We start from the raw sequence: 11,989 nt of genomic DNA, 5'->3' as shown, positions 1-11,989 counted from the left end.
TTTAGTATTGCACTGCGTTTATGTTTGTATGGTTAGTGTTAATAAATTGTATTGTTTATCACATATCTGAAGTCTGCGTTTCCCTGCATCAGTCACACACCTCTGGTCATACCTGGGAGCCCTGACAGAGAGTGTATGCATCTTTACCTGATAGGTATATGATCAAACCACATTGTTCTTGCCACTTCATCCAAAGATGGTACGAAATCATGATCGGCTTGGTGCTGGTAATTATTTGGATGTAAGGGATAAGATAATAAACTAATAATTGTAATGGATTTAGTTATGAGATTGTTGCGCAGTGCATCCCAGTCTTTCAGGTTTGAATTGAATACAGTTTAATACATACATTTTTACAAAAATCCTAAAAAAGGTTATATTTTAAATTAACTAATTGGCTTATTGGTCGGTAGGGATACGCACCTCCATTCAGTATAGAGTTGTAAATTGCCAAATATGATGATTTATTTAATTTAAGGCTTAGTAAAATAAATCACCTATGCTTGGCTACTTGTCTCTGTTTATCACTCACTACCACTGAAAGTATGACTTAACAATTCAGCTAGAAAGTAGAGGATGTTTAGGATCTACAGAATATACAGAAGAATTAAATTTGTGGTGCATACATTAAAAAACACAGTAACTTACCCCAAAAATATATTTTATTGTAAGAAAACAGATGTCAACCAGATACACATGGAATTTTAAAACAAACCAACAGCTTTGCCCTTGTTAACTTTGAATAATGATTTGATTTGTTCTTTAAAGTTATATTTGGTATATTTAAAATTGGTTCTGTGATATATTTTTGCTGGATTTTCACTTTGTTCTGGATGACTGTTCTTTGGAACCAGTTGTATAGGGAAACCATTTTAGCACACAATTTGTACGAATCCAGTAAGTTTGAATAATATGTAATTGTAAACTAGACTTATGGTGAGTAACCAAAATAACAGACAAATGTTGTGAAGGTGGGGCTTGTTGACAGTAATGTTTATCCCGAGATGTAGTGTATGGAAAGTGTATGGGCAGATCAAGATGGGGTGAAATAGTGTCTTAATTTTTAAACTGAACTGATGGAAGATATGATTTACTGTCTATGTCAAATATTACAGCCAATAGCAATTGCACTATTTACTGACTTTCTGGATGGTTATGAAGCATAACCTCATAATGGAGCTGCCTACAGTAAATCATTTACAAAGCACCATTTTCAATAGTATATTACAAGGCACATGGGAGAAAAGTACAGTACTTTGAAAAATGGTATGCCACAGAAAACATGAAGCATTCACGGTATTTTGCTACAGCAGATGAAGAGCATAATTTGCGTCAATTATCTATTATAAAGCTAATGAAAAGGTCCAGTGTTTGATGTTATGAACTTCCATTAAATGAGCACCTGACCTCTTCCAACTGATCAGAAAAAAATCTCTATCAAATAGTTGAAAGGGCAAAATGAAAAAAAAAATAGGATAGATCAACAGCAGTGGTCCCCAACCAGTAGCTCGTGAGCTACATGCGGCTCTTAGCTCTCTTTGACATTGCTCATGGCATGTTTTTGTTAACTGTATTTAGACTATAACGGATCTTTGAATGTGCGCATGACTTGACCAATGTATTCACATTAAAAATGAATTTGTGTGAATTTAAAAGAACCACAGCAGTTCAGAGCTTACCTATTCACAAATGAATAGAACAAAATGGCTCAATTACAACAAAGTAAAATAACAAACAAACAAGGCTCTATGCTCATTTAAATTACATTTCATAATGCATGTCATATATTACTGTAGCAAATAAATACACATTTACAGTTTACTGGACACTATAGCAAAATACCTCCAAATACTTACAAACGGCAAAACTAATATTGATGAATGTGGTAGATTATAAAACCATACTTAGTTTTGATTGGTTGGGTCTAATACTTCAAACAAACCAATCAGGGTTTACCCAGGCATCTTTTTTACTGTATTAATACATTTCTTAAATTTATGTTACAGAACTCTGAGCCAGATTTTATAGAAATACTCAGATAACTGATAACAATAATTTTCAATCATAACTAACCTTTTTGGTAAGCTTAAAAGCTGTTTCTAAACAAATATATACAGTATATCCCAAGTTACTGTGCCATAAGTATGTCACGATCAAGCATTATGATTAATATGTGCATTATATTTTAGCAATCCCTGTTGTGTTACATTTTGCAATGCTAGGGTATTGGTTATGTTAAAGCTTTTGAAAATTCAAATCATGTTGAGCCCTAAGTATAAAGTTATTTTATTTGGGACATTAAGAAGGGTTCCACGGTAAATAAATGGGCTTAACTATGTTAACCCATTGGTGGACAAACTGGGGGCATTTGGGGTATTCAGATTTTTTATTTAATAAGTTTCTGTTTTGCCCCAAGACAATGGCAAGCTGACATTTGGGGTCCTAAAATACTATACTGACACTAATGCCCGGAGTAAATAGATTTGAGCACTCTTGTATTAAAGTGTATATAAAGGCATTTTTTTTTATTTTTGGATAAAGTATGGAAAGGTTAGGCCCTTTGTAAAGTTTTTATTACGGTCTCCTCAGTGGAGGTTCTCCAATCTATTTTTCCTAATGACCACTGCCACAAAGACAGAGAATGAGATGAAATTGTCATCAATGAAAGAAGTTTGAGAAAACCCTCTAAAGGAGAAACCTATTCTTATGCCAGTTCTCTAAGATGGGAATTGTGGTCACTTTGGAGGGATTTCCTCCCTTTTCCTGTTGCTTTTCCAACAAACAAATAGCTTTATAGGGGCTTTAACCCTGCCTTACTTTGGTTAAAGACCGTCTGAAAAAAATAGGAGTTTTACAGAGTTTGTAAAATGGGGCCATAGACCATTACATAGACCATTACAGCTGTAGAGGTTTAAGGGCTCATTCACATGGGCACTCAGCCCTGTACAGTGTGTAGAGTAGTTGGTTTACAGGGACTCAACTGCATAGCTTTAACAGGTAAGCAGCGACAGGTGCATGTCCTGGGTACCTGTCAACCCCAGATGCGTGGGTCCATACAGTGAGTCCATACAGCTAATGTGTATTTATTTACTTATGTAGGATGCCTTTATGCAGCTCAGTGCTAGTACAAAGAGATAAACAAACTGCTCTAAATCTAAAGCGTCTGAGCGTCTGTGAATATGCCCTAAAGCTGCTCCACATTTTGTGGAGAGTTGTGTATTATTATAGAAATTAATTTACCAATGAGAATAGTTTGTGGAAACAATTATTACAAAAACAACTAACACAATAACTTGGGATTTATCTGTATATATAATTTCTTTACAGTTGTGCAAGTTTCATTATTTGAGGCTACAATATATTTAAATTACTATATCCAAAGCTGGCAGTTTCATAAAACAAAAAGAAATGTAACACATTACCACTTCTACATTATTTTTCCTGAAACAGTCACTGTGCAGGCGTGAGACAAAAAAGAGAGTGGTCCATTAAAATCAGTCACTTCCTCCTTAAAGCTTTCAATATGAACACATGCTCAGTTGGATAAATAAAGGACCAAATGTGGTTGTTCTGCTCTGAGTTTGAATGTGCTCTTTAGTTTAAGAGATGTTTATCTGTAGTCTCATTCTTAGAGTCTCCCCCAGCTCTCCTAGGAGGTAGTTGTCTTCATGTTTCTCTTCCAGTTTAATGAAGTCACTTTTCTTATACAGAGGAATGCTGATTATACCCAGTGTGTAAGTTCCTGGCTGGATATTCTTATGAGTCGCATGGAGGTAACTAAGTCCATCCCTTTGGTTTATACGGAAGATGGTATTATTGCCTTGAGATATAACATAGCGTACATGGTTGGTAAGAGGTTGGATTGCTGGAACAATTTCCAGGATGTGGTTCTGTGTATTGAATTCAGAGATGTTTATCTTAATCTTCAATGGCTCCTCTATATCCAGACTCTTCAGACTTATCTCTTCATCCTGTGTAAGTGAATTCTAAAATTAAAATTGGGCAAGAAATGTGCAAATGGTATAATTAGGTGTTATACCTGAAGAGGCATTGACTTTAATGTTTAAATAATTTTTACTTTAATCGGACCCATTTCTTGATTGTAAGCTCGAAAGAGCAGGGCCCTCGAACCCCTCGTGTATTGTTTTGTTACTGTATTGTCTCATGTACTGTCCCCCACTATAATGTACAGCGCTGAGCAAACCTGTTGGCGCTATATAAATACTGTATAATAATAATATTAATAATAATTGCAAACTGTGGCTGTAGCCACCGCATAGATATCAATATACACAAATACTATCTGCACACTGGTGTGCCTGGATTTGTAGCATTACTTTGGTCACCTTGTCACATTACAGCAAAGACTGTATGGGGTTGATTTACTAATGCCCCGTACACACTATAAGAAAATCGTACGAAAATTTTTGCACGAGGACCGATCGTCCGATAATCGGATCGTTAGTGCACAGCTTTCGAGAGCTGATCACGACAATTCGTACGATAATATCCGAAGGGACAGGTGCAAACTTTTTTCTCGTACGATATCAGATCGTACGATTTTCATTTAATCAGTACAATAGTCGTCTGAAAATACAATACAAATACAATACATGACATTACTTTCGAAATTCTTTTCTTTCATAGGAGAATTTTCATATCTTTAGTAACCTTTTCACTTTTGATGTGAGACTAGCAGGAGAAAAAAAACAGGTGATCATTCGTCCAATATTCTTATCATGTGCACGGGGCTTAAAACTGAAGCACTGGAATCTGGTACAGCTGTGCAAGCTTCAAACTTCAGCTTGTTCAATTAAGCTTTGGCAATACAATCTGGAAGCTGATTGGTTTCTATGCAGAGTTGCACCAGATTTTATCCCTGGAGATTATATCATATTTATAACCTGTAGATCGCTGTGAAACATTTCTAAATACTGGGAAGTAAAATCCAGTTAAACTAAGATTTATGCCACAAGAACATTTGTGGAAGTAGATATCAAGTTATTATCTTACCATTAGAGGTTGTGTATCATTAGAACTTCTCTTAGCCCTTCCAGATTTCTTTGGGTAGCCATTGATCTTACATTCATAGCATGTTTCTGGGGATAGAGCATTCTCTTCACTTTCATCTCTAGCAGCAGATAGATACTGGCCTCTGTTGAATCCCATGCTGGACACACAATGCCTGCAAAAATAGAACATCAATTTATTTTTACATTGACCTATTACATGCATAAATATATTTGTGGCATGTGATTTGACTTTGGAGAAAAAGGAGACAAATACTAGATTTAGTTTACTTTCCAATTATAGCAGATATACTACAATGTATATCTGGTATGATTTACACACATATATAATATTACATTAATTTGAAAAATGCCATTGCATTCATTTAACATTAATGATGAATTTTAAAATAACACAGGTGGTAGACACTTTTTTGGTGTTTGAAGTTTTACATAAATGGGAGTCTGAAGAAAAAAAATATTTGTCTATGGACATTTTGACATATTTCGGAATGTAATACTGTTTTTTATGTACACAATCACTAATGGTGATAATTAAGGCTGTGTGGAGATTATAAATTTTGTTTATGCTTAATTTGTGTTATCTGGAACTAAGATAATGGATTGTTGGGCTGGTTTATATTTTAATATTTCTAGGGGACAATTTAGCATTAATTGGTGAGCTGCAGCATTTGGCAACTTTATATTATTTGAAGATAGTGCAGAGTTGTTTGATTATATTTTGCCTGGATTTAGCTATAATAAAAAGGGCCACCTAACAAAGGTGGTACTTTTAATGAATGCTTTAAAAATCCAAAAAATACATGGAACTTGACTTTATTCTAAAGGTCAATTTTAAATATATGATATAATACCATAAAACCCACATTTTTTTGGCAGAGCAGTAAATATACATGTAATCCTGCCACTTTTTCGCAGCTCATTAGGCACTTATCCTTCAAGTCACAATTCACTCTATTTATAGACTTCTGCTTTCACTACTCCGATCTAGAGGAATCCTTTTTTTTTTTTTTGCCAGTAAATATTTGTCTATTGGAAATAATAAGATTTTGCTAAAAAGGAAAACAATCATAAACAGTGAAAATACTGCAGTGGATCAGGGTCAATCTAATTTGGCTAGGACTGCCTAGAGGCAATGTTCCTAAGGCTGAGGTGAAATTAGAACATTTTTGGAGCCATAATCCATTGAATAAGCCCTTACCCTTGCCCAGCTCGGTAGTATCCAGGGGGGCATCCACAGAGGTAGCCTCCATCAGTGTTGGAGCAACCGTAATTACAAGGATTCTTTGAAGTGCATTCATTCACGTCCTGACAGGAAGCTGAAAACTGGTCAAAAGCAAATCCAGGTGGACAAGCACATTTGTAGCTGCCAAGTGTGTTGTAACATGAAGCAGAACCACATGTGTTTTGTGTGGCACACTCATTTTCATCTGTGAGAAAAAAAATATGAGGACATTTATGAGAGTCTTCATTTTAAAGATTTAGTGTATAATGTGGTTTATGTTCAAACTGAATATGGAAACTGGGTCTGGTGTTGATCACCAATGATCTAGGTCAAAGTTGTCCATAAAGTAATTAAAAGAGAGCACTGCCTAGCATTTCAAATACATAAGCATGGCATAGGCAGGCATTTACTTAATAAAAAACGTTTGCGTTTTACAAAAAAAAAAAAAAAAGAAAAAATTGTCCCTGCAAAATAATTTTTTTTTATACTCAACACTCTGGCAGCCCTTGTTTTCTGCCATCGCTCCATTCCAGCACTGCAGCCACTGTAAGCCTCTTTGATGTTTCACTCTTAATGAAGATTTGGATACTGATATTCACCGCAACAAACTGTGCTTCCACTTTCTAATCCCTAGGTCCCTAAAGGGTACAGCAGTGATGTGAGGATCTGTGGATGAAGCAATTGAGCCCAATGGGTGAACACAGACATCAGAAGTGTCAAAAGGTTTACATGGGCTGTAGTGCTTGAAGAAATTATGGTAAGAGACATGGCATGATGAGTCACTTGATGCAAGCTTACAGTGTTGTAGGACACTAAAACAATGCAGAAACCACTTTTATTTTTTAAATGACCACTGTCATTGGCATGTAAACAGTAGTTACAGAACTCTATATTTAAATCTTTACCTCCATAGCAAAAAGCTGCATGAAGCTGGGAGCTCTCTGCACTGCTGTGTGCCAGGAGAGAGGGAATACATTATTTAAAACAAATTAAATAATTAACCTAATTTGACATTGTGACATTAGTGTGGACACGGAAAGATTAGGCAAAAACACAGATTTCATTTAGTTTAGTAATTTTCTGCAGACCGGATGGTGGTTAGGCTACTACCCAAGATGTGTTTACTGTAAAAGGCACTCATGGGCTAATGCCTGTGTGAGCAGGAAAAGAGAGCAACACCCAACATATTGATTTTTTTCTTATTCAGTTTTTCAGTTTGGTCCAATCTGGATATTTGATTCTAAAATCAGAGAACTGTAAGTAAATGTGAGCAGAGGATACTGGCTATTAGATTCAGTATAGGTCAGGAAACATGAAACCATCTCTCCTTTCTCTTGAGTGTTGTTCTATATAGTTCAGAAATAGTTGTGACTATAAAGCAGACAGCAAGATTCCCACAATAGCCTTAGTTTAAAATAAATAAATAATTACATGATAAAAGCAGAGCAGTGTTAATAATGCCTAGGGCAGCTATGTGTATGTTTATGTTGTGTATGCATACAGGACAGTCACAAATTCATATATGCTAAGTTCTTACCAACACACTGGTTCCATTGGTAGTGTTGTACATAACCCTGTGGGCAGCTACATCGATAGCTACCAACAATATTTTGGCATCCATGTTGGCATCTATGATTTCCATCGCATTCATCAACATCTATGCAAATTAGGGACGATAAAGGGGATAATGTCAATCATTTATCTCAAAGGTGCATCTTGTTTCACATTTATGTTTGATATACTACCCCAGTTCCATGTTAGTTTATTTACCTGCAGCCCTATGAACGAGAAAGCAAGGTAGGCATGACTAAGGAAGGAGAGCTAGGTCAGAACAAGCCAGCAAGCCAAATCAGGGTTCAGGATGAGGATGAGGCAAGACAGGACAGGCAGGGCATGGCTACAGAAAGCTAAGGTACCCTGTATGGGAAACATACCATCACAGTTTAAGCCAGTTGAATCCAAGGAATATCCTCTTTGGCACTGACATGCGAAGCTGCCAGGTGAATTTTGGCATTCTCCTCTAGAACCACATAAATTGGGCTGTGTACATTCATTATTGTCTACAAAAGAAATGCAATATATGAAGTATATTCTTATACAGGAACTGATTTATATCTATAATGTTTAAAAAAAATAATAAAAGCAAGTCATAACAATAAACATATGGGTAAAATGGCTTATTTAGTTAAACTACAACATTTCTAAATATCTAATTTCTTTGAGGGCTAGTTCACATTAGATGCAGTCCAGTGCATTTTTTTTCTGCATCAAAAATGCATGAACAGTGCTTTCTATGTATTCCAGTGGCCCTAGTTCACACCAGTGCAGTCAGTTTCAGTCAGTTTCCAGTGCAGAAAAAAAAAGCAGAACATGCTGCATTTTTTCTGCACAGAACTGTACTGGAACATAGAAAACTGCATCAAAACCGCACCGGAATGGAGTGTGGTGTGAACTGTAAGCAAACACGTATCTGGTATGCATCCGGAATGTAATTATTGAATAAAATTCTATCAAAGGGACGTGTCAGAAAATGTTCTGACGATTAGCAGCTGCAGCCAATCAGCTTGAGTCACTGATCAGTGTGACAGGTACCGCTGTCAAAATACATTGTCCTGGTGGAGGGGGCGATTTCTCCACCTACCTCATTTTTTTTAACTGAGTTTATGGCCAGTCACACATTTTTTTTGTAACAGTGAGTGCAGAAAGTAAAGCATATAGTTGGATAGATGCAAAAAGGTCAAAATGAAATGAGCCATTGTGACAGGTGGATTTGTTTAGTAATCTGGCTAGAGATGAGCGAATCGAACTTGGCGAAGTGGAATTCGTTTCGAATATTAGGAAAAATTCGCGCCGAATCCGAAAATTAGCAGACTTCGGATGCGCGAATCGAAATTTTTCCAAAAATGGCGGCGACATGTGCGGCGACGGAGCGGGGATCTGTGGGAAGGCGCGCAGACAAGGCGCGCTGACCCATAATGCATTCATTCATGACATGTGATCGCATTAGCCAATCAGCAGCCAGCCAGCCAGCACTGTGTAATGGTCGAGCTATAAATTGCGGCCATTTTAGAATTCTCCATTAGCCTCCAGTCATTCAAGAGAGACAGACCACCTGTCTGTATTGAGGGACAGAGTTAGGGCCACAGAATCGTTACTTAGGGACACAGAACCGTTACTTAGGGACACAGAACCGTTACTTAGGGACACAGAACCGTTACTTAGGGACACAGAACCGTTACTTAGGGACACACAATCGTTACTTAGGGACACAGAACCGTTACTTAGGGACACAGAACCGTTACTTAGGGACACAGAATTGTTACTCAGGGACAGACACAGAATTGTTACTCAGGGACAGACACAGAATTGTTACTGAGGGACACAGAATTGTTACTCAGGGACACAGAATTGTTACTCGGGGACACAGAATTGTTACTCAGGGACAGACACAGAATTGTTACTGAGGGACACAGAATTGTTACTGAGGGACACAGAATTGTTACTGAGGGACACAGAATTGTTACTCAGGGACACAGAATTGTTACTCAGGGACAGACACAGAAATGTTACTGAGGGACACAGAATTGTTACTGAGGGACACAGGATTGTTACTCAGGGACACAGAATTGTTACTCAGGGACACATAATTGTTACTGAGGGACACAGAATTGTTACTCAGGGACAGACACAGAATTGTTACTGAGGGACACAGAATTGTTACTGAGGGACACAGAATTGTTACTCAGGGACAGACACAGAATTGTTACTGAAGGACACAGAATTGTTACTGAGGGACAAAGAATTGTTACTCAGGGACACAGAATTGTTACTCAGGGACAGACAGAATTGTTACTGAGGGACACAGAATTGTTACTGAGGGACACAGAATTGTTACTGAGGGACACAGAATTGTTACTCAGGGACACATAATTGTTACTCAGGGACACAGAATTGTTACTCAGGGACAGACACAGAATTGTTACTGAGCGACACAGAATTGTTACTGAGGGACACAGAATTGTTACTCAGGGACAGACACAGAATTGTTACTCAGGGACACATAATTGTTACTGAGGGACACAGAATTGTTACTCAGGGACAGACACAGAATTGTTACTGAGAGACACAGAATTGTTACTGAGGGACACAGAATTGTTACTCAGGGACAGACACAGAATTGTTACTGAGGGACACAGAATTGTTACTGAGGGACACAGAATTGTTACTGAGGGACACAGAATTGTTACTCAGGGACACAGAACTGTTACTCAGGGACACAGAATTGTTACTGAGGGACACAGAATTGTTACTGAGGGACACAGAATTGTTACTCAGGGACAGACACAGAATTGTTACTGAGGGACACAGAATTGTTACTGAGGGACACAGAATTGTTACTCAGGGACACAGAATTGTTACTGAGGGACACAGAATTGTTACTCAGGGACACAGAATTGTTACTCAGGGACAGACACAGAATTGTTACTGAGGGACACAGAATTGTTACTGAGGGACACAGAATTGTTACTCAGGGACACAGAATTGTTACTCAGGGACACAGAACTGTTACTCAGGGACACAGAATTGTTACTCAGGGACACAGAATTGTTACTGAGGGACAGACACAGAATTGTTACTGAGGGACACAGAATTGTTACTGAGGGACACAGAATTGTTACTCAGGGACACAGAATTGTTACTCAGGGACACAGAACTGTTACTCAGGGACACAGAATTGTTACTCAGGGACAGACACAGAATTGTTACTGAGGGACACAGAATTGTTACTGAGGGACACAGAATTGTTACTGAGGGACACAGAATTGTTACTCAGGGACACAGAATTGTTACTCAGGGACAGACACAGAATTGTTACTGAGGGACACAGAATTGTTACTGAGGGACACAGAATTGTTACTCAGGGACACAGAATTGTTACTCAGGGACACAGAACTGTTACTCAGGGACACAGAATTGTTACTCAGGGACACAGAATTGTTACTGAGGGACAGACACAGAATTGTTACTGAGGGACACAGAATTGTTACTGAGGGACACAGAATTGTTACTCAGGGACACAGAATTGTTACTCAGGGACACAGAACTGTTACTCAGGGACACAGAATTGTTACTCAGGGACAGACACAGAATTGTTACTGAGGGACACAGAATTGTTACTGAGGGACACAGAATTGTTACTGAGGGACACAGAATTGTTACTCAGGGACACAGAATTGTTACTCAGGGACAGACACAGAATTGTTATTGAAGGACACAGAATTGTTACTGAGGGATACAGAATTGTTACTGAGGGACACAGAATTGTTACTCAGGGACAGACACAGAATTGTTACTCAGGGACACAGAATTGTTACTCAGGGACACAGAATTGTTACTCAGGGACACAGAATTGTTACTCAGGGACAGACACAGAATTGTTACTGAGGGACACAGAATTGTTACTCAGGGACACAGAATTGTTACTCAGGGACACAGAATTGTTACTCAGGGACAAACACAGAATTGTTACTGAGGGACACAGAATTGTTACTCAGGGACAGACACAGAATTGTTACTGAGGGACACAGAATTGTTACTGAGGGACACAGAATTGTTACTCAGGGACACAGAATTGTTACTCAGGGACACAGAATTGTTACTCAGGGACAGACACAGAATTGTTACTGAGGGACACAGAATTGTTACTGAGGGACACAGAATTGTTACTCAGGGA

At 38.0% G+C, this 11,989-nt stretch overlaps 1 protein-coding gene across 2 annotated transcripts in view; it reads right to left on the bottom strand.

The window, feature by feature from the left end:
• Positions 1 to 644: 644 nt before the first annotated feature.
• The window catches only part of FBN2 (fibrillin 2), a 289,154-nt gene continuing 277,809 nt past the window's right edge, over positions 645 to 11,989 (bottom strand). The window contains exons 61-65 of one of the 2 annotated variants that reach the window (XM_089677738.1): positions 8,190 to 8,315; positions 7,793 to 7,912; positions 6,232 to 6,460; positions 5,014 to 5,185; positions 645 to 3,986 (exon numbers count right to left, since the gene is read on the bottom strand). In XM_089677738.1, coding sequence (XP_089533864.1) covers positions 3,600 to 3,986; positions 5,014 to 5,185; positions 6,232 to 6,460; positions 7,793 to 7,912; positions 8,190 to 8,315 — 1,034 coding nt within the window. In that variant the 3' untranslated portion in view covers positions 645 to 3,599. The remainder of the gene's footprint in view (positions 3,987 to 5,013; positions 5,186 to 6,231; positions 6,461 to 7,792; positions 7,913 to 8,189; positions 8,316 to 11,989) is intronic. The other variant, XM_089677742.1, reaches the window with a different exon arrangement.

Source organism: Staurois parvus, unplaced genomic scaffold (assembly GCF_062004578.1).
Source record: "Staurois parvus isolate SC_StPar_1 unplaced genomic scaffold, SC_StPar_1.0 ptg000014l, whole genome shotgun sequence".
Taxonomy (NCBI): Eukaryota; Metazoa; Chordata; class Amphibia; order Anura; family Ranidae; genus Staurois; species Staurois parvus.
The sequence above is the reverse complement of the archived record's forward strand: the minus strand, read 5'-3'. Positions and strand labels throughout refer to the sequence as shown.